Raw genomic sequence first — 24102 nt, forward strand, 5'->3', positions numbered from 1 at the left:
TAATTATTAAAGAAATGCAAATCAAAACTACAATGAGGTATCACCTCACACCAGTTAGGATGGGCATCATCAGAAAATCTACAGGCAACAAAAGCTGGAGAGGGTGTGGAGAAAAGGGACCCCTCTTGCACTGTTGGTGGGAATGTAAATTGATACAGCCACTATGGAGAACAGTATGGAGGTTCCTTAAAACACTAAAAATAGAATTATCATATGACCCAGCAATCCCACTACTGGGCATATACCCTGAGAAAACCATAATTCAAAAAGACCCACACACCCGAATGTTCACTGCAGCACTATTTACAACAGCCAGGTCATGGAAGCAACCTAAATGCCCACTGACAGACGAATGGATAAAGAAGATGTGGTACATATATACAATGGAATATTACTCAGCCATAAAAATGAACGAAATTGGATCATTTGTAGAGACGTGGATGCATCTAGAGACTGTCATACAGAGTCAAGTAAGTGAGAAAGAGAAAAACAAATATTGTATATTAAAGCATATATGTGGAACCTAGAAAATGGTACAGATGAACTGGTCTGCAGAGCAGAAATTGAGACACAGAAGGAGAGAAAAAACGTATGGACACCAAGGGGGGAAAGCAGCAAGGGGTGGGGGTGGTGGTGTGATGAATTGGACAATTGGGATTGACACGTATACACTGATGTGTATAAAATGGCTGACCAACAAGAAAAAAAAATAATTAAAAGAAACAAAGAAAAATAACGGATTTTTGAATGAATAGGAGGATTATATATGGACTGATATGTGTAATACAAAAAATGTTAACTGGAGAGTCTAGGTGGTGGGTATATGGGTGTTCTACATATAATTATTTAAACTTTTATGTATGTTTTAAAATTTTTATAATAAGATGTTGAGAAGAGAGCATTTAGGTGTGTCCTTCCTATAGACTTCGCATTTAAAAAATTAATTCCAAAACACCTGGGTTGCTGCTATTGTGATGTAATCTTTTCTTCTGTATGTCTTCTAACGAGATGCAGCTTGCATAAACGTGAGTGCTATTGGTTTCTGTATTTTAACTTTTGTATCCAGCCACCTTATTGAATTTTTTGCTTATAATAGTTTTTCATCTGATTAATGATCTCCCCAAGTAAGATCACCTTTCTCATTTCTTTCCCATCTACATAAGCTTTATTTTTTTTTCTCTTGTCTAACTGCATTGGGCAGTACCTCCAAGATAATGTTAAATTATGGAACTCATAGAGGACATCTCTGCCTTGCTTTTTAGCTTTACTGTAAATTCTTCTCATGCTTCCAATGCTGCCTTCTGAATATACGTCTGGAGTCTCCTGTGAATGATTTAGGAGACTCAAGTGTTACTGATGAGACACCTGAACACTTCAGTGCGAACGTCCATTTCAAGTTGGCACCATCCAAGCCAGGTTCCAGGAATATGCCCACCCCACTCCTTAAAAAAAAAAAAAAGGGAAAAAATGACTGGACCATCAGGTACAGCTCTGCAAACCAACACGTATGGCATTTAGAGAATGGACTTTGGGGTCTGATAGACATGGGTTCAAATCTCAGCTCTGCCATTTCTGAGGTATGCGGTGTGAGGGCCACCTCCCCTGCCTGAACTTCAAGTGTCTTCGGGGAATCGAAGGGGACACTGTTGAGTTTAGCATCTAGCACAGTGAGGCTGTTCTCATTCACCAGCATGGGGGAGGGCAGGGCCTGGTACTCTGCACTGCCAACACAAGAAAGTTTGTAAGCTGGTGGGATATCACATGTGCATAGCAAGTAGTCTGAAAAGACATCCATTAAGCTGAGAACTGTGGTCACTTCTAAGGAGTGGGATAGAAGGGATATATTCCAGTAGGCTGAATATTTGTAAAGGGCAAGTTTTATATCTGTACCTTGAAATATATACAGATGTTTAAAGAAAACCAACTAAGAAACAAAAGTAAATAAAACAGGCGGGGGGGTATGTAAGATGCCAAGGATGGCAGGAATCCTAGTATGTCTGAGTCCCCTTGACAAGGTCTGTTCCTCCAGTGATGAGAAGTGTTCTCCCTCTGAAGGAAGCCCTTGCTGACCCTACACGGAGCAGACCCTGGAGTCAAGATCACCCCACTCCTCCTCTACCCTACTCTCCCACCCTCTTACTTCTTTTTTTGCTTGAGTTAGTCCTGATTTAGTTTAGATATCCACACTCCTTTGAAGCCACTTGTCTCAGTGAAGACATGCCCACTCCCAGACTCAATATGTGAATCTTAATTAATCTAAGCTAGGGGCGCTTCTAATGTAGTCCACAGACCACCCCTACCAAGGGTCCGTGGATGGAATGCATGGGATTCACAATCTTGCATCGGGAAAAAAGAAAAAAAAAAAACCTTTCATTAAACTCCAACTGAAATTTAACATTTCCTTCTATTATGAATGTAAGAACAAACCACAGTATCATTAGCAGTAACTTGTGACTTTGTCACCAATGGAAATCACAAATATTTTCATATCACAAAACAGTTATTACAGGTATCTCAGAACACTGTTTACCTTCATCACTACTTAAAAATTATGGTTGTTATTAGATCAGCTGCTAGATTTTGTTATTTAGTGCACTAATGAAGCAAGTTTATTCCTGTATCACTTAAAAAGTATATTTTTTGATATAGTTGGTTTCTTTTGTAATCCGGTCATTTCATTCTATGCAATTAAATAGAGTATTCTGGGAAGGGGTCCCTAGGTTTCACCAGACCGCCAAAGGGGCCCATGGCACAGAAAAGGTGAATAAACCCCGGTCTAAGCCAATGCTGGCAATTCCATTATCCGAGTTGGAGACTACTTAGGAAGTGTAATGTGACCTAGTGTGTCACATTCACAATGAGATGCAATGGGACATCTGTTGGAGGGAGAGTAGAGTCCCTCTTGGGAAAGGTTTCTTAAGAGGAGACACAAGGAAGTCAAACTTTCTTCCTCTGCTTCTTAGTGTCTGATCATGTGAGCTGGGAATTTCTTCCACCATTGGGCAGCCATGTGAAGAGCAGCTGATCCACCTGAGATGCAGAAAAGACTGATGGGAGAGGCCTGGGTTTTTGTGGATGTGGTTGATCTGGTGAATTAGCCAGACAGGAACCTCCCTACTTCTAGACGCCTGTTATCAATCAATAAATTCCTTAAGATTTAAAAAAAAAAAAAAAAAATTTACATGTACCACAATGTTCATTGCAGCACCTGGCTATTCACAATAGCCAGGACATGGAAGCAACCTAAGTGTCCATCGACAGATGAATGGATAAAAAAGATGTGGCACATATATACAATGGAATATTACTCAGCCATAAAAAGGAACAAAATTGAGTTGTTTGTATTGAGGTGGATGGACCTAGAATCTGTCATACAGTGTGAAGTTAAGTCAGAAAAAGAAAAACAAATACCGTATGCTAACACATACATATGGAATTTAAAAAAGCAGTACTGACGAACCTAGTGGCAGGGCAGGAATAAAGACACAGACATAGAGAACAGATCTGAGGGCACAGTGGGGGAAGGGGAAGCTGGGATGAAGTGAGAGAGTAGCAATGACATATATACACTACCAAATGTAAAATGGCTAGTGGGAAGCTACTGCATAGCACAAGGAGATCAACTTGATGCTTTGTGACGACCTAGAGGGATGGGATAGGGAGGGTGGGAGGGAGGCTCAAGAGGGAGGGGATATGGGGATATATGTATACAAACAGCTGATTAACTTTGTTGTACAGCAGGAACTAACACAACATTATAAAGCATTTATACTCCAGTAAAGATGTGAAAAAAAAAAAGAAAAGAAGAAAATACTCATACAAGTATTCTGAAAAACACCATGCTGCTTCTTCATATCTATGGATTATTACTCTTGGGCTTGCCTGGTATTGAGATAGCTGGTACTCAATAACTGAAAGAGCTTCAGATGCTGGCGTGATTCTAAAGATGACTAATTTGTACTTGGTTTAATTCTCCCTGCAGTTTTGTAGGTTAGGTCACCACCTGAAAGTGAAAATTCTAAGATGCTGTATGACAATGATGATATTTTTTAGCAATAAAAATAACTAACATTTATTGAGCACATAGTATGTGCCAGTGTGTTAAGTTACCTTATTAACTGTTATAGTGACATATTAACTCATTTAATTCTTTAAACTTGTTGAGGTAGGTGCTAGTGGTATCACCCCTAATAATTCACATTTTAAGTCAAGATGGATTCAGGCCAAAGGCCTAATGAATCAAAGTAGAACAATTAATTCTAGTCTAGGATCACCTATATCCTAACATATTTTACAACGTTTTTTGCCTTGCTAATCTTTTATTCCCATAAGGACTCAAATTCCTCTATAGAAAATTCCCATTTTTTTTTTTCCCTCCCATCAAAGAAACAATAGACTATCTTAGTCAGGACTTCCAGGTCATACTGATATATTTTTACTTGTATTCCATTCTTATTATAAGAAGGTCTAACTTAAATTTTGTTAGGTAAGTCCATAGAGAGACCAAACATAAAAAAATCAAGAACTATAGTCACAAAAACTAAATATATTTTGCCCCTATTCAAAGGCAAGTCAAAAGACCAAATGTATATGTATGAAACACCCTCTCAATATACATTAAATCTCATTAAAATGTAGTATATGCTTTCTATATGATGTACTGTTTCCATGGACTTGGCTCTCAAAACTCTCTTTAACTAAAAACACTCAAAGATTTCCAAGAAATGCAATGTCTGAAGTCCTGGAACTGTACTGTACTAAAATGCCTAGAACGAACACCTGCAAAGAAAGGAAAATGCTGATTTGAGTTCCATGAAGAAGATGAAATGGGTATTGGCAGACACTTAATAGAAACTCTGCAATAGTGAATACAGTTTAGGGTATGGACCTATTGTGATGAGAGAAAATGAATCTTTTCATGATTGAGAGTATAGTACAAACTGCCACCAAAAGAAGAAAGCAGGTGGACAATGAAATAAAGCGACATAATCATGACTCAAGTGAAAAATAATTGGATTTTTACATATTCCAATCTTTTAAAAATTACTATTAATGCTTTTAATTAGGATTGAGAAAGTTTCACTTGGGGTATTCTGGTGTTTTTGAGCCCCTTATTCTTCTTCACAGAGGAAGGCTGGATTTCTTTCCCCTTATATCTTAAACTTCCTATACTGTATCTATCTGGCATAATGGAGAAGTAACACTGGAAGCAGACAGACATTCTGAAATGTATTCCGGATTACACTGTACAGTCAGGTTATTACAACCATTACAACAAATGTGAGTTATTCAGGGACAATCTGGACCAGTTGAGGTTCTGAGAGCTCTAGAGGGACGTATGAAAAACAAGAGGGGTGGGTACAGATGTGGAATCCACACCCCATTTTCAGTATATAATCTGAGTCTAGAAAGAAACAGAATAATATTGGCATTTAGCTAGAACTTAAAAAAATTTTTTTTAAGTTAAATCTATATGCTGTGTTGATTTTGTGAACCATTTTATCCTTCTCAAAAAATAACGAGATTAGAATATAGCAGGATGGCTAATGTGAGAGTTTTTTAGTTTCAGTGTCAGATGAGGGAATGTGGTGACCTCCTTATAGCTTGTATGAATTAACAATTTTTTAGAGACATACTTCCCTGGCCCATGAAGTACTTGCTATGTGTTGTGTCAAAAGCAAGAAGCCCTGACATTAAGAAGTTAGGAAAACAGGATGAACAATAAGTGATACATAGTGGGCACCAGTGTTTGAAATAGTGCTGATTCAACTTGGCATACAAAGGACATGTCCAGCATTACTATATATACTAAAACCAAAATGGCAAATGGAGCTCCAGTACTGTATATATGGAATTATATCAGGAGCAAATAGCCAAATAAAATGTACTCCTGCTTCAATGACTCTCTCTCTTTAGACCAATTCTGTTTGCAGTCTTGGTGGAAAACTGCCATGGCTTTTTAGTCTCTTCAAATACAAAAATCTAAAAGCCATGATTTAATCTATGTTGCACAATATCTAACATACAAAATTCAATACAAGATTTAACTTTAACAGGACACCATCTACATTCTTTAAAAGAGAAAAGAAAAACTGCTAAAATTTTATGGAAAGATACAGGCAACTTTATTAAACTCAAAGTCTTACTACCTAAGTTTGGGGAAAGGACGTTTCCTTTTAAGCTGAAAGTTACCATAGGTTCATACCTTGAAGCAGGAGGCTCTATAAAGGAGCTGGACAACGTGCCCAATGCTAGTTTTAGAGGCTTGAGGAAACCGTGGCTCCAACCTTTGCACCACAAAGAGAACCAATACTTTTCTTGACAAAGCAGAACCATCTTCTAAGGCCAGGAGAACCAGCTTTAGAGCTTCCTCCTGCATTGCTAGGAAAAGTTGAGCAAAACCAAAATTTATCATGTACAGAGATAAGATAAAGCCATTTCTTAGAAGGGAAACATTTAATAATTTCTACAGGTACCACTTCATTAATGGGCAACACAACAACAACCAATATTCAGTTATACTTTTGAACCATTTGGGGGCAATTTTTTATTACATTCCATATACTTTATTTAAGAAAGCAGATAAAAGATTAATACAGTTAGAGAAAACCTCTATCAAAATGAATAAACTTTTGGCAGTAAAAGTTTTAAGTATCCTGAAAAACTGACATGGAATTACCCAAGCCATGACTGTGGGATACCAAGTGGGATATTACTTGATAACAACAGAATATTGTAAAGAACTAGCCTTTGTACATCACTTATAGTTCCTACACTATAAATACTTTTAGAATTACTAGTATAGTAAATATCAAACTTTAATTATATACCTGGTCCAAGGAACTGGCAGCCTCTAGCTCTGACTGCTGCCCAAAGATTGGAAGAGAGTTGCTGAGGATTCTGGTGCTGGAGAATGAGCTCTGTAACTGTTCGTTCACCTAAAGATCGAGCTGCCCTCATGGCACGAATCCTGCCTTCTTCTTCTACTAGTTGGCAGTGGACCAGAGTCACCAGCTTCCTCTGCATTGGGCGACTCAGAACACTCTGAGTAGTGCTATTCAGACCCACTCCTTTAAAACAGAAAATATAGTTATTTCTAGGTTTGCAATGTAATTTTAGAGTCCAGAAAAACTTCCTCTGATGGGCTGATTGACTTATGGCTATGTGGAATAGTTCTGGGTTCTATCAGAATATTTAAAATAAACAATACAAATTACACAAGTGAAGCCTAGTTTGCATTTTAAAAGTATACAAAAGTTGTTATTGCATGCAAATGTAACACTCATGACATTAAATATATTATTCATTTTAATCATGGAGAAATAAAGAAAAAAAGGCCAGTCAATATTAATAATTAAAAACCCAAATCTTGACCAAGTGAGAGTGTGGCATGGACTTAATATATACTACCAAACGTAAAATAGATAGCTAGTGGGAAGCAGCCGCATAGCACAGGGAGATCAGCGCGGTGCTTTGTGACCATCTAGAGGGGTGGGATAGGGACGGTGGGAGGGAGACGCAAGAGGGAGGAGATATGGGGATATATATATATATGTGTATAGCTGATTCACTTTGTTATAAAGCAGAAACTAACACACAATTGTAAAGCAATTATACTCCAATAAAGATGTTAAAAAAACAAAACAAAAAAAACACCCAAATCTTGAGGTCCTAACAGGTCTGGTATATTTCCTAGTGGTTAAGCTCACCTTCCTAATAAAAACAAGCCATAATGGCAAGATAGTAATGGCAACTTCCAATTTTATTGTACCCCCAACAGCATACCACACAAAACTGGATAGAAGGCTGACAATTTAGAGTTGTCAAATGATAGAGAGCCCTTCTGAAACCACTAGTGTGTTTATACTTACTTTTGCAACTCATTCAAAAAATGTTTCCAATAAATAGTACATAAACTTTAAACTCACTACTTTATTTGATGTGGTTTGTAATATTATTTAGCACCAGTGGGTTTGGCTTACAATAAATAAATGAATTTCATTAACATTCACTTATAGCTCACAGTTTTTATGGTAACAAAAGCATCTTTGATTAACACGTGCTCAGCATGGATAATTTCATCTGATTTACCTCTAGCACTGCTGAGTGGTTTCAGGTACAGTGCTAATTCTTCTACACACTTCTTGGCTTCCTCATAATGCTTTGTATCTTCAACCCCACTACACAAAGTAATGGGCTGCTGTTCAGGAACCTAGAGGTAAAAAAAAGGTGTGTTTGAGTGCTCACTAATTAATTATAATCAAATGTTTCATTGAGTATGTTTTATGCACTCCTAACACTGGTAACATCAAAACTCCCATTAAATTTACTGAATTCTTTCAAAAGATCTTTTATATACATACACACAAAATTACTGCATTAAAAATTTTTTGTTTTGTTTCTGTAACAGCTTTATTGAGATATAACTTGCATATCATGTAATTGACCCATTTAAGGTATATAATTCAATGACTTTAAGTATATTCTCAGTTATACAACCATCACAATTTTAGAACATTTTCATAGCCCCCCCAAAAGAACCCCATAGTCACCCCTGCCATATTTCCTCCCAAACCCCTCCAGCATAGGAAAAAACTAATCTATTTTCTGTCTCTACGGATTTGCCTATTTTGGACATTTCATATAAACAGAATCATATAATAACTTCCAAAGTAGCTGTACCATTTTGCATTTCCACCAGCAATACATGAGAGTCTCTCTTGCTTCCCATCCTCACCAGTATTTCGTGCTGTCAATGTTTTGAATTTTAGCTATTCTAATTTATGTGTAGTGGTAGCTCACTGTTGCTGTTGTTTTCACAATTTTTAAAGATTATATTCTATTTATAGTTACTATAAAATGTTGGCTATATCCCCCTTGTTGTACAATATATCCTTGTAGCTTATTTATTTTATACATAGTAGTTTGTACCTCTGATTGTTGTTTTAATCTGCAATTCTTTAATGACAAACAATGCTGAGCAAGCTTTTATTTGCTCATTTGCCACCTGCATATCTTCTTTGGTGAAGCGTCCAGATCTTTGCCCATTTAAAAACCACGTTCTTTTTATAATTGAGTTGTAAGGGTTCTTAGATACAAGTTTCTTACAGATATATGATTTACAATTATTTTCTCCCATTCTGTGGGTTGTTCTCTCACTCTCTTGACAGTGTCTTTTGAAGCACTAAGTTTTTTGTTTTGCTTTGGCCATACCACGTGGCTTGTGGGATCTTAGTTCCCCAACCAGAAATTGAACCCAGGCCCTCAGCAATGAAAGCGTGGAGTCCTAACCAATGGACTGCCAGGAAATTCCCTGAAACACTAAGTTTTCAATTTTGATTTAGTTTCATTTATCTTTTGTTCCTTGTGCTTCTGGTGTCATAGCTAAAAAAATACTGCCTAGGGACTTCCCTGGTGGTTCAGTGGTTAAGACTCCATGCTCCCAATGTAGGGGTCCCGGGTTCAATCCCTGGCCAGGGAACTAGATCCTACATGCATGCCACAACTAAGGAGCCCACGTGCCACAACTAAGGAGCCTGTGTGCCACAACTAAGGAGCCTGTGTGCCGCAACAAAGGAGCCAGTGAGCTGCAATTAAGGAGCCCTCGAGCTGCAACTAAAGAAACCCGTTTACCGCAACTAAGACCTGGCACAACCAAATAAATAAATAAACAAAAAAACCACTGCCTACTCCAAGGTCACAAAGATTTATGCAAATATTTTGTTTTACGAGTTCTGCAGTTTTAGCTCTTACTTTTAGCCTTTGATCTATTTTGATTTAATTTCTGTATATGGTGTGAAGTAGTGGTCCAAATTCATTCTTTTGCATTTGGATATCCAGTTTGCTCAGCGCCATTAGTTGGAAAGACTGTCCTTTCCCCATTGAATGGTTTCGGCAATCTTGTAAAAAGTCATTTGACCATATATATGGGTTTATTTCTGGACTCTCTATTCTATTCCATTGATCTAAATGCCAATCTTTATGCCAGCACCACACTATCTTGATCACTAGAGTTTTGCAGTTTCAAAATCAGGAAGTGTGATTCCTTCAAATTTGTTCTGCTTTTAAGACTGTTTTGGCTATTTAGGGTCCCCTGTGAGTCTATATAAATTTTAGGATGGGTTTTTCTATTTCTTCAAAAAACATCATTGGGATTTTGAAAAAGCTTACATTGAATCCGTTGATTGCTTTGGGTAGTACTGTCATCTTAGTAATATTAAGTCTGTGAACAGGTGATCTCTTTCCATTTATTTATGTCTTCTTTAATTTCTTTAAGCAATGTTTTATTTTCAATGTACAAGTCTTTCACCTCCTTCGCTAAATTTATTCCTAAGTCTTTTATTCTTTTTGATGCTACTGTAAGTGAAATTATTTTCTTAATTTCCTTTTGGATTGTTCATTGTTAGTGTACAGAAATGAAACCGATTTTTGCATGTTAACTCTGTATCTTGCAACTTTGCTTAATTCATTTATTACTTCTAACAGTTTTTTAATGGAGATCTGTGGGGTTAAAATAATGGCTATTATGGATTAAAATGTCCTATCCTCAAATTTCATAAACATTAGTTGTTACAGTTAAGACATGACAAGGTCTTACTCATTTTGTAGAAAAAGAATTAGTTCATCCTTAGACAACTTTATGAGAAAAAGTAAGTCTTGGTTATTTGTTATTAAAATATTATATTACTAAAATTGTTATCCCCAATAAGTCTATTTTAAAAACATTTCCAAAATGTCATAATGGAATTTTCAAAACAAAAAGAGAAATGATTATGAAATGAAAAATTAAGTACAGGAAGAGAAGAAAAACAATCAAATGCAATTTCCCTCTGACAAATATTAATATTTTGTAGTATTGGCGACATCATCAAGATAGATTTGTAAATAAAGTAAGTTTTCCTTTTTTTTTGGCTGCACCATGTGCATGCAGGATCCTAGTTTCCCAACCAAGGACTGAACTACTCCCCCCGCAGTAGAAGCACAGAGTCCCAACCACGGGACCGCCAGGGAAGTCCCAGTAAGTTTTCCTTTTGAATAAGCTGTTCTAAAACTGCTCTCTTTATCTCCTACATATATAATATCAACCTTCCCTACTTTTTATCAACTTATAGGAAGACTAATCTAGCAAATATTAGTGGTATCAATATAAATATTAATGTACAAAGTTCCAGTATATGTATTTGGAAAATGATTTATGGTAAACATATGATACTTTAGATTCACACTATGCAAATTAACAGTGAGGGGTTGTTTAAGTGAATCATACCTAACTCTGAAAAGCCTGCTTCCCTTGGCTTTGTGAAACCTTCTGAAGATACTATTGATCTCTACCGTGAGAATACTGACACAAAACTTTCAGAGTACTACCTTCAGAATTACTAGAGTAACTTTTATATTTAGATACTTAGAGGTATTTGCTTCTACTCTAGACAAATGGTTCCCAAAGGCTGTGTTCTATAGTTTTCGTCACTTTCTCGATCTTTCATTTCAGTTAGTGTCTACTAAGTAAAACAGTCTGAAGCAGCTTCACTTTTCCTATTAAGTAAAATACAATTATTTTGTGAATAATATCTTCTTCACTATTAAGAAGTTCTTGTGACTTACCTCTTAGGTTTCTCTAATGATCTGATAGCTAGGTTGTTGAGAAAGTCTGACCACCAGACTGAACGAATGTTACTGTACAGTGACTGAGAAACACTGCACCACCATAACAAATCTCCTTAACGTACTGAAATAAAGGATCTGCACAGTACTGAACAAAATTTTATCTATTTAAATAGAAGACAGGAGGAGCTTCAAGATGGCGGAAGAGTAAGATGTGGAGATCACCTTCCTCCCCACAAATACATCGGAAATACATCTACATGTGGAACAACTCCTACAGAACACTTACTGAACAATGGCAGAAGAATTCAGACCTCTCAAAAGGCAATAAACTCCCCACGTACCTGGGTAGGGCAAAAGAAAAAACAGAGACAAAAGAATAGGGACGGGACCTGCATCAGTGGGAGGGAGCTGTGAAGGAGGAAAGGTTTACACACACTAGGAAGGCCCTTCACGGGCAGAGACTGCGGGAGGCGGAGTGGGGAAGCTTCGGAGCCACGGAAGAGAGCACAGCAATGGGGGTGCGGCGGGCAAAGTGGAGAGATTCCCGCACAGAGAATCAGTGCCAACCAGCACTCACCAGCCCAAGAGGCTTGTCTGCTCACCTGCGGGATGGGCGGGGCTGGGAGCTGAGGCTCCGGCTTCGGAGGGCGGATCCCAGGGAGAGGACTGGGGTTGGCTGCGTGAACACAGCCTGAAGGGGGCTAGGGCACCACAGCTAGCCGGGAGTGTGTCTGGGAAAAGGTCTGGAGCTGCTGAAGAGGCAAGAGACGTTTTCTTGCCTCTTTGTTTCCTGGTGCGCGAGGAGAGGGGATTAAGAGTGCTGCCTAAACGAGCTCCAGAGATGGGCGCAAGCCACGGCTATCAGCGCGGACCCCAGAGATGAGCATGAGACGCTAAGCTTGTGTGCAAGCACAGGTCACTACCCACACCTCCCCTCCCTGGAGCCTGTGCAACCGGTCACTGGCGTCTCAGGATAGTGAAACATCACGCCAGCCTGTCACCGCAGGCTCACCCAGCATTCCGTAACCCTGCCCCCGCAGTGAGCCAGAGCCCCCTAATCAGCTGCTACTTTAACCCCATCATGTCTGGGCGGGGATCAGATGCCCTCAGGCGACCTACACGCAGAGGCGGGGCCACATTCAAAGCTGAATCCCAGGAGCTGTGAGAACAAGAAGAGAAAGGGAAATCTCTCCCAGCAGCCTCAGGAGCAGCGGATTAAATCTCCACAATCAACTTGATGTACCCTGCATCTGTGGAATACCTGAAGGAACAACGAATCATACCAACTTGAGGCGGCGGACTTTGGGAGCAACGATATATATATATATTTTTCCCTTTTCCTCTTTTTGTGACTGCGTATGTGTATGCTTCTGTGTGTGATTCTGTCTGTATAACTTTGCTTTTACCATTTGTCCTAGGGTTCCGTCTCTCCATTTATTTATTTTTTTTAAGATGTCGGGGGTAGGAGTTTATTAATTTATTTATTTTTGCTGTTTGGGTCTTCGTTTCTGTGCGAGGGGTTTCTCTAGTTGTGGCAAGCGGGGGCCACTCTTCATCGTGGTGCGTGGGCCTCTCACTATCGCGGCCTCTCTTTTTGCGGCGCACAGGCTCCAGACCCGCAGGCTCAGTAGTTGTGGCTCACGGGCCAAGTTGCTCCGCAGCATGTGGGATCCTCCCAGACCAGGGCTTGAACCCGTGTACCCTGCATTAGCAGGCAGATTCTCAACCACTGTGCCACCAGGGAAGCCCCATTTTTTTTTTTTTTTAAGTATAATTTTTAGTGCTTGTTATCATTGGTGGATTTGTTTTGGGTTTGGTTGCTCTTTTTTTTTTTTCTATCACTTAAAAATTTTTATTTTTAATAATTATTTTCTATTTTAATAACTTTATTTTCCTCCCTCTATCCCTCCCTTCCTCCCTCCCTCCCTTTCTTTCTCCCTTTTACTCTGAGCCATGTGGATGACAGGGTCTTGGTGCTCCGGCTGGGCATCAGGCCTGAACCTCTGAGATGGGAGAGCTGAGTTCAGGACATTGGTCCACCAGAGACCTCCCAGCTCCACGTAATATCAAATGGCAAAAATCTCCCAGAGATCTCCAACTCAACGCCAAGACCCAGCTCCACTCAATGACCAGCAAGCTACAGTGCTGAACACCCGATGCCAAACAACTAGCAAGACAGGAACACAACCCCACCCATCAGCAAAGAGGCTGCCTAAAATCATAATAAGGTCACAGACACCCCAAAACACACCACCAGATGCAGACCTGACCACCAGAAAGACAAAATCCAGCCGCATCCACCAGAACACAAGCAACAGTACCCTCCACCAGGAAGCCTACACAACCCACTGAACGAATCATAGCCACTGGGGGCAGACACCAAAAACAACGGGAACTACAAACCTGGGGCCTGCGAAAAGGAGACCCCAAACACAGTAAGTGAAGCAAAAGGAGAAGACAGAGAAACACACAGCAGATGAAGGAGCAAGGTAAAAACCGACGAGACCAAACAAATGAAGAGGAAATAGGCAGTCTACCTGAAAAAGAATTCAGAGTAATGACAGTAAAGATGATCCACAATCTTTGAAACAGAATGGAGAAAATACAAGAAACATTTAACAAGAACCTAGAAGAACTAAGGAGCAAACAAACAATGATGAACACTACAATAAATGAAATTACAAATTCTCTGGAAGGAATCAGTAGAATAACTGAGGCAGAAGAACAGATAAGTAACTTGGAAGAGAAAATAGTGGAAATAACTACTGCAGAACAGAATAAAGAAAAAAGAATGAAAATGATTGAGAACAGTCTCAGAGACATCTGGGACAACATTAAAGGCACGAACATTCAAATTCTAGGGGTCCCAGAAGAAGAAGAGAAAAAGAAAAGGACTTTAAAAATATTTGAAGAGATTACAGTTGAAAACTTCCCTAATATGGGAAAGGAAATAGTTAATCAAGTCCAGGAGGCACAGAGAGTCCCATACAGGATAAATCCAAGGAGAGACAGGCCAAGACACACATTAATCAAACTACCAAAAATTAAACACAAAGAAAAAATATTAAAAGCAGGAAGGGAAAAATAACAAATAACATACAATGGAATCCCAATAAAGTTAGCTAATACTTCAGCAGAAACTCTGCAAGCCAGAGGGACTGGCAGGACATATTTAAAGTGATGAAAGGGAAAAACCTACAACCAAGATTACTCTACACAGCAAGGTCCTCGTTCAGATTCGACAGAGAAATTAAAACCTTTACAGACAAGCAAAAGCTAAGAGAGTTCAGCACCACCAAACCAGCTTTAAAACAAATGCTAAAGGAACTTCTCTAGGCACGAAACATAAGAAAAGGAAAAGACCCACGAAAACAAACCCAAAACAATTAAGAAAATGGTAATAGGAACACACATATTGATAATTACCTTCAATGTAAATGGATTAAATGCTCCAACCAAAAGACATAGACTGGCTGAATGGATACATAAACAAGACCCATATATATGCTGTCTACAAGAGACCCACTTCAGACCTAGGGACACATACAGACTGAAAGTGAGGGGACGGAAAAAGATATTCCATGCAAATGGAAATCAAAAGAAAGCTGGGGCTTCCCTGGTGGCGCAGTGGTTGAGAGTCCACCTGCAGATGCAGGGGACATGGGTTCATGCCCCGGTCCAGGAAGATCCCACATGCCGCGGAACGGCTGGGCCCATGAGCCATGGCCGCTGAGCCTGTGCATCCGGAGCCTGTGCTCTGCAACATGAGAGGCCACAAAAGTGAGAGGCCCACGTACCACACAAAACAAACAAAAAAAAGCTGGAGTAGCAATTCTCATATCAGACAAAATAGACTTTAAAACAAAGACTATTACAAGAGACAAAGAAGAACACTACATAATGATCAAGGGATCGATCCAAGAAGAAGACAGAACAACTGTAAATATTTATGCACCCAACATAGGAGCACCTCAGTACATAAGGCAAATACTAACAGCCATAAATGGGGAAATTGACAGTAACACAATCATAGTAGGGGACTTTACCACTCCTGTTTCACCAATGGACACATCATCCAAAATGAAAATAAATAAGGAAACACAAGTTTTAAATGAGACATTAAACAAGATGGACTTAATTGATATTTACAGGACATTCCATTCAAAAACAACAGAATACACTTTCTTCTCAAGTGCCCATGGAACATTCTCCAGGATAGATCATATCTTGGGTCACAAACCAAGCCTTGGTAAATTTAACAAAACTGAAATCATATCAAGTATCTTTTCTGACCACAACGCTATGAGACTACATATCAATTACAGGAAAAAAATCTGTAAAAAAAAATACAAACACATGGAGGCTAAACGGTACACTACCTAATAACCAAGAGATCACTGAAGAAATCAAGGAGGAAACAAAAAAATACCTAGAAACAAATGACAATGAAAACACGATGACCCAAAACCTGTGAGAGGCAGCAAAAGCAGCTCTAAGAGGGAAGTTTATAGCAATACAATCCTGCCTTAAGAAACAAGAAACATCTCAAATAAACAACCTAACCTTACACCTAAAGCAATTAGCGAAAGAACAAAAAACCCCCAAAGTTAGCAAAAGGAAAGAAATCATAAAGATCAGATCAGAAATAAATGAAAAAGGAATGAAAGAAACAAGAGCAAACATCAATAAAACTAAAAGCTCATTCTCTGAGAAGATAAACAAAATTGATAAACCATTAGCCAGACTCATCAAGAAAAAAATGGAGAACACTCAAATCAATAGAATTAGAAATGAAAAAGGAGAAGTAAAAACTGACACTGAAGAAATACAAAGGATCATGAGAGATTACTACAAGCAACTATATGTCAATAAAATGGATAACCTGGAAGAAATGGACAAATTGTTAGAAAAGCATAACCTCCTGAGACTGAACCAGGAAGAAATAGAAAATATAAACAGACCAATCACAAGCACTGAAATTGAAACTGTGATTAAAAATCTTCCAACAGGGCTTCCCTGGTGGCGCAGTGGTTGAGAGTCCGCCTGCCGATGCAGGGGACACGGGTTCGTGCCCCGGTCCGGGAAGATCCCACATGCCGCGGAGCGGCTGGGCCCGTGAGCCATGGCCGCTGAGCCTGAGCGTCCGGAGCCTGTGCTCCGCAACGGGAGAGGCCACAACAGTGAGAGGCCCGTTTACCGCAAAAAAAAAAAAAAAAAAAAAAAAAAAAAAAAAAAAAAAAAATCTTCCAACAAACAAAAGCCCAGGACCAGATGGCTTCATAGGTGAATTCTATCAAACATTTAGAGACGAGCTAACACCTATCCTTCTCAAACTCTTCCAAAGTATAGCAGAGGGAGGAACACTCCCAAACTCATTCTAAGAGGCCACCATCACTCTGATACCAAAACAAGACAAATATGTCACAAAGAAAGAAAACTACAGGCCAATATCACAGATGAACATAGATGCAAAAATCCTCAACAAAATAGTAGTAAGCAGAATCCAATAGCACATTAAAAGGATCATATACCATGATCAAGTGGGGTTTATCCCAGGAATGCAAGGATTCTTCAATATATGCAAATCAATCAATGTGATACACCATATTAACAAATTGAAGAATAAGAGCCATATGACCATCTCAATTGATGCAGAAAAGGCTATTGACAAAATTCAACACCCATTTATGAAAAAACCCTCCAGAAAGTAGGCATAGAGGGAACTTACCTAAACATAATAAAGGCCATATATGACAAACCCACAGCCAACATCGTCCTCAATGGTGAAAATCTGAAACCATTTCCACTAAGATCAGGAACAAGACAAGGTTGCCCACTCTCACCACTATTAATCAACATAGGTTTGGAAGTTTTAGCCACAGCAATCAGAGAAGAAAAGGAAATGAAAGGAATCCAAATCGGAAAAGAAGAAGTAAAGCTGTCACTGTGTGCAGATAACATGATACTTTACATAGAGAATCCTAAAGATGCCACCAAAAAACTACTACTAATCAATGAACTCGGTAAAGTAGCAGGATACAAAATTAATGCACAGAAATCTCTTGCATTCCTATACACTAATGATGAAAAATCTGAAAGTGAAATTAAGGAAACTCCCATTTACCACTGCAACAAAAAGAATCAAATACCTAGGAATAAACCTACCTAGGGAGACAAAAGACCTGTATGCAGAAAACTATAAGACACTGATGAAAGAAATTAAAGATGATACCAATAGATGGAGAGATATTCCATGTTCTTGGATTGGAAGAATCAATATTGTGAAAATGACTATACTACCCAAAGCAATCTACAGATTCAACGCAATTCCTATCAAACTACTACTGGCATTTTTCACAGAACTAGAACAAAAAATTTCACAATTTGTATGGAAAAACAAAAGACCCTGAATAGCCAAAGCAATCTTGAGAACAAAAAACTGAGCTGGAGGAATCAGGCTCCCTGCCTTCAGACAATACTACAAAGCTACAGTAATCAAGACAGTATGGTAATGGCATAAAAACAGAAATACAGATCAGTGAAACAGGACAGAAAGCCCAAAGATAAACCCATGCACATATGTTCACCTTATTTTTGATAAAGGAGAAAAGAATATACAATGGAGAAAAGACTGCCTCTTCAATAAGTGGTGCTGGGAAAACTGGACAGCTACATGTGAAAGAATGAACACTCCCTAACACCATACACAAAAATAAACTCAAAATGGATTAAAGACCTAAATGTAAGGCTAGACACTATAAAACTCTTAAAGAAAAACAAAGGCAGAACACTTTATAACATAAATCACAGCAAGATCCTTTTAGATCCACCTCCTAGAAAAATGGAAATAAAAACAAAAATAAACAAATGGGACCTAATGAAACTTCAAAGCTTTTGCACAGCAAAGGAAACCATAAACAAGACGAAAAAACAACCCTCAGAATGGGAGAAGATATTTGCAAATGAAGCAACTGACAAAGGATTAATCTCCAAAACTTACAAGCAGCTCACGAAGCTCAACATCAAAAAGTCAAACAACCCAATCCAAAAATGGGCAGAAGACCTAAATAGACATTTCTCCAAAGAAGATATGCAGATTGCCAACAAACACATGAAAGAATGCTCAACATCATTAATCATTAGAGAAATGCAAATCAAAACTACCATTGAGATATCATCTCACACCAGTCAGAATGGCCATGATCAAAAAATCTACAAACAGTAAATGCTGGAGAGGGTGTGGAGAAAAGGGAACCCTCTTGCACTGCTGGTGGGAATGTAAATTGATACAGCCACTACAGAGAACAGTATGGAAGTTCCTTAAAAAACTAAAAATAGAACTACCATACGACCTAGCAATTCCACTACTGGGCATATACCCTGAGAAAACCATAATTCAAAAAGATATATGTACCACAATGTTCATTGCAGTGTTATTTACAATAGCCAGGACATGGAATCAACCTAAGTGTCCTTCGAAAGATGAATGGATAAAGAAGATGTGGCACATATATACAATGGAATATTACTCAGCCATAAAAAGAAACGAAACTGAGTTACTTGCCGTGAGGTGGATGCACCTAGAGTCTGTCATACACAGTGAAGTAAGTCCGAAAGAGAAAAACAAATACCGTATGCACATATATATGGAATGTAAGAAAATTTGTTTAAAAAAATTGTCATGAAGAACCTAGGGGAGGACAGGAATAAAGACAGAGACCTACTACAGAATGAACTTGAGGGGGGACAGGGAAGGGTAAGCTGGGACAAAGTGAGAAAGTGGCATGGACATATATACACTACCAAATGTAAAACTAATAGCTAGCGGGAAGCAGCCGCATAGCACAGGGAGATCAGCTCAGTGCTTTGTGACCACCTGGGGGGGCGGATAAGGAGGGTGGGAGGGAGGGAGATGCAAGAGGGAAGAGATATGTTGATATATGTATATGTATAGCTGATTCACTTTGTTAGAAAGCAGAAACTAACACACCACTGTAAAGCAATTATACTCCAATAAAGATGTTAAAAAACAAAAACAAAAACAGAATGCAATATTACCAGATATTAACAAGTTTCCCTCGGGAGGAAAAAACACACATACAGAAATTTAAAAGGATAACAAATTACTCAACTTACCTGAGCACCCACTAGCTGCAGCAATGCTGAGTTTACTGGGAGGAGTTCAATGTCTGTATTGATAGTGGTCTGGTCAAATGGGCAAGCCTTGCGGTGGAGTTTGTTCAGGCACATCTTGCAGACAGTATGGCCACAACCCAAACTGATGGGCTTTCGAATTGTTTCGTCGAAAGTCTGAGTGCAAATTGGGCAGGAGAGGAAATCCGTCCACTGTGGAGCTTGTACAGGCATTGTTTCTGGAGTTACAATTCACTCACACACACAAAATCTAAAGCAAAGATTCCACTGGAATCAAAATCTTTGAAAAAAGTTTATCTTTTCTTTTTTTTAAATATCTTCTGTAAATACAGTCAGCACATAGTGTGAAATATTACCTGAAAAACAAAGAAAAAAAAATGAGCATCTACCTTTTCAATTAAACTGTACATTCTCACCTTACTACCTATAAGATTTTATAACACATTTATATCAACATAGTCCACATCTCTGCATTTTTACAAAGTGAGAGCCATAATAAAACATCTAGTCTTATCCCCTTATTTTAGAGATGGGGAGTAGACCCCAAAAAGAGGAGATAACTTGCTGAGGGTGACAAGTTAGTAATAAAGTTAGATCCAAGATGTAAGTCTCTCAAGTTTATCTAAGTCTATGATTGTTTTATATTTTAAAATTAGCCTTTTTAAGATAGCTAATAATATTCTGATCTGAACATGTTAATATGTTCAGCTGTGAAAATTTATCAAGCTTTTACACTTAGGCGTATTCATTTCGGTGTATGTTACACCCTAATAAAGAGTCTCAAAAAAACTGGCCTAAAATAAAATCTACCTTAATACTTTATCATCAAATTTAGTGTGGGTAATGAGATAAAAAGAAACCGTGGGGTTCTTTTTAAGGTTTATTTATTTTATTATTTTTTTTTTTGCAGTACGTGGGCCTCTCACTGTTGTAGCCTCTCCCATCGCCGAGCACAGGCTCCAGACGCGCAGGTTCAACGGCCATGGCTCACGGGCCCGGCCGCTCAGCATGTGGGATCTTCCTGGACTGGAGCATGAACCCGCGTCCCCTGCATCGGCAGGCGGACTCTCAACCACTGCGCCACCAGGGAAGCCCTAAGGTTTATTTTTAAGAGTTTTATTTACTGGTAAAGATCTTTTAAGCCTCTGTTACGGCTTATACTTGTTGCTACAGTATGTTGTTTTAGAACACAGTGAAAAGTATTTACTTCAAAAGATTTTTTAAATTCCCAAATTTAAGAATGATAGGTCAATACAGTTAACCAGAACACATATACAGTCAAATTTCACTGTCTACCCTCTCTTTTTGGTAGGGGATAAAAACCAAATCACAAAACTTATCACCTGCATCTAACAGAAATTTTCTTTACATACAAAACCTAATCTGAAGTTTCTAGCACACATCTTAAACAATACCTGCAGTACTTACTCTAACTGTAGCTTCTAAAAATGAGAACTGGTGTACAGAATAAAGTAACATAGTGTTACACGTTCTTAACGATTTGATTATGCTCAGCAGAGACTGCTTACAAAGATGGAAACAAAAATGTCACTTAAGCTGTAATTATTAGAAAAGTAAATTATCTACACATTTTACTCTTCGAGCATTACATTTAATTAATGTTTTATTGAAGTAACTCAACCTTAAATGCAAGCCCATTATTGAGAGAACAATTTCTATTAGGTATGCTAAAAATTTTATCCATTCATTCAACAAATATTTACTAAGCACTACTACTACTGTGTGCCAGACTCTGAATTGTTAGGGAAATAGTGAAACAGCATACTCATAGTATCTGCCTTCTGGGTAACCTCAGCTTTGTCTGGGTTCTGCGAAGTGTGCTATCAGATAAATGGACAGTGGAAAAAAAATTTAAGGACCTAAACAGTTACCAAGTTAATTTCACATTTAGGATCTAAAATTAAAGTTATCTGAGTATATGTCCAAATTGCCCTTGCAATAATAAAAAAGTGAATAAAGAAATTGCCCACATTTTGATTTCTATAATGTTTTAATTATAAATAATTTAAATAAAATGCATCTGCAAACAGAATGAGTAGCTACAAGTATGTTTATATTAAATTATTACTTAATGAGACTACCATCCAGAGTGCTAAAAAAGAAAATACAGTATCTAAACACTCAACTGTACAGTCAAATGATACAATTACAATTGTACATGGGGTTGCAGAATGCTCCAAAATAAAGGAGAAAAAGTGTTTGAAAGACATAATATTCAGAACGAGGACTGGATATTAGTCAGAAATGTTTGCTGAAGTTGATTAAGTTGATAAAGTGTCATCCATACGAACTTTTCTATAGATTAGCATGGCAGTTTAAAATAATGCTTACAGCGGGCTTCCCTGGTGGCGCAGTGGTGGAGAGTCCACCTGCCGATGCGGGGGACACGGGTTCGTGCCCCGGTCCGGGAGGCTCCCACATGCCGCGGAGCGGCTGGGCCCGTGAGCCATGGACGCTGAGCCTGCGCGTCCGGAGCCTGTGCTCCGCAAAGGGAGAGGTCACAGCAGCGAGAGGCCCGCGTACCGCAAAGAAAAAAAAAAAAAAATGCCTACAAAGAATCTGATCTTAAGTTAACCTTTACTTGAGTTGAGTTAATGGTTCTTTCCTTTTTACCAGTATGACCTTGTAGAGCACTTAAAATTTGTTAATTAATCATAAAACAAAGTTAAAACACAGCACTTTATTTCCTTAAACACTATAAAATTACAGAAACCCCAAAGAGCAGAAAATATAAACGTTTTATTGCACAATCATTATAATTTTTACTATTTATACAGCTAACTGCTTTACATAGGACAAAATTATAAAAGGTAGGTAACTACTGTTATCCCATTTTACAGATATAGTCGACCCCTGAACAACATGGGTTTTAATAGCAAGGGTCCACTTATGCACGGATTTTTTTTTTCAATAGTAAATACTGCAGTACTACATGATCTGCAGTCGGCTGAATCCTTGGATGTGGAAGTGCAGATGAGGAGGAACCGCATATACGGAGAACCGATTATAAATTATACACAGATTTTCAACTGAGTGGAGGGTCAGCACCCCTAACCCCCGTGTTCAACTGTCAACTCCATGAGAAATGGACGTTTAGTGAGGCTGAATAAGCTAAAAACAAATAGAGATGCAATATTAACCCAGACAGTCTGGCTCAAAACCCGAACGCTTAACCATATCACCACCCACAGATTAAAGGTTAAAAAAGGAAGAATTACTTGCAGGTTCATTCAAAAACCAATGTCACAAAAATGAAATTTTAAAAAATTTTAATTTTTTTTGAAAGTTAAAAAGGAAAAGACCAGTGTCACAAAGCTGCTAATAGCTATTTTTTTAAAAATATTTATTTATTTATTTATTTGGCTGTGTTGGATCTTAGTTGCAGCACACAGGATCTTCGTTGTGGCATGCAGGATCTTTCGTTGTGGTACACGGGCTACAGAGTGTGCAAGCTCAGTAGTTGTGGCACGTGGGCTCCTAAGATGTGGTATGTGGGTTTAACTGCCCTGCGGCATGTGGGATCTTAGTTCCTGACCAGGGATTGAACCTGCATCTCTTGCATTCTAAGGTGGATTCTTAAACACTGGACCACCAAGGAAGTCCCCTAATAGCTATTTATTGACTTCACAGTAATTTCGTTCTTCTGGCAGACAACCCTGTTGACAAATCTAATGATTAGGTCATTGTTCTAATCTTACTTGTCTTCTCAACACGATATGAAACATGACTATTCCCCCCTTCTTGAAAGTGTCAATGAACCACACTCCCCTCATCCTTGCCAACTCACTGGCTTATTGTTTTTGATCTCTTAAACTCCTAAATGCTGAAGTGAGTTATCAGGGTTCTATCTTGAGTTTCCTTTTCTCATCATTCTCCAGTTAAAAATCTTGAAATGGCTTCCTATTACATTGAGAATAAAATCTGGATATTATATTCTGGTTTACAAAGCCGTAAGTGATAAGACCTGTAATTCTCTCTCCAACTTCAGTTTCTAACACTTGTCTCCATCACTCCACTATCCTTCAGCTACTCACGTGAAGCTTGTTCCTATCTTAGGATATTAGTACTAGCTAGTCTCTCTGTCTAATCTTTGAATTCAAGGCCATTCTTTATCATTTAGATGTCACCAAAAATTTCAACTCCTCAGAACTCCCTGACCACTTAAAATGCTAAAATAATCTCTTAAGTCACTCTCTAGTCCATCACTGTACTTAAATTCTCTACAAAATAGTTCTACCATCTATAAATTATACTTTCTTATATTTTTATTTGTTTACTCAATGTCTATCTTATATTAGAATGTAGACTTCATGAGGACAG

General features: G+C 38.4%; 1 protein-coding gene across 5 annotated transcripts in view; it reads right to left on the reverse strand.

Annotated features, from left to right (window-relative positions):
* Nucleotides 1–24102, reverse strand: part of RC3H1 (ring finger and CCCH-type domains 1) — a 95338-nt gene that overhangs the window by 43466 nt on the left and 27770 nt on the right. For 4 of the 5 annotated variants that reach the window (XM_032631939.1, XM_032631897.1, XM_032631907.1 and 1 more), the window contains exons 2-5: nucleotides 19744–20117; nucleotides 8092–8212; nucleotides 6831–7070; nucleotides 6206–6381 (exon numbers count right to left, since the gene is read on the reverse strand). In XM_032631939.1, coding sequence (XP_032487830.1) covers nucleotides 6206–6381; nucleotides 6831–7070; nucleotides 8092–8212; nucleotides 19744–19974 — 768 coding nt within the window. In that variant the 5' untranslated portion in view covers nucleotides 19975–20117. The remainder of the gene's footprint in view (nucleotides 1–6205; nucleotides 6382–6830; nucleotides 7071–8091; nucleotides 8213–19743; nucleotides 20118–24102) is intronic. The other variant, XM_032631918.1, reaches the window with a different exon arrangement.

Source organism: Phocoena sinus, chromosome 1, assembly GCF_008692025.1.
Source record: "Phocoena sinus isolate mPhoSin1 chromosome 1, mPhoSin1.pri, whole genome shotgun sequence".
NCBI classification, from domain to species: Eukaryota; Metazoa; Chordata; class Mammalia; order Artiodactyla; family Phocoenidae; genus Phocoena; species Phocoena sinus.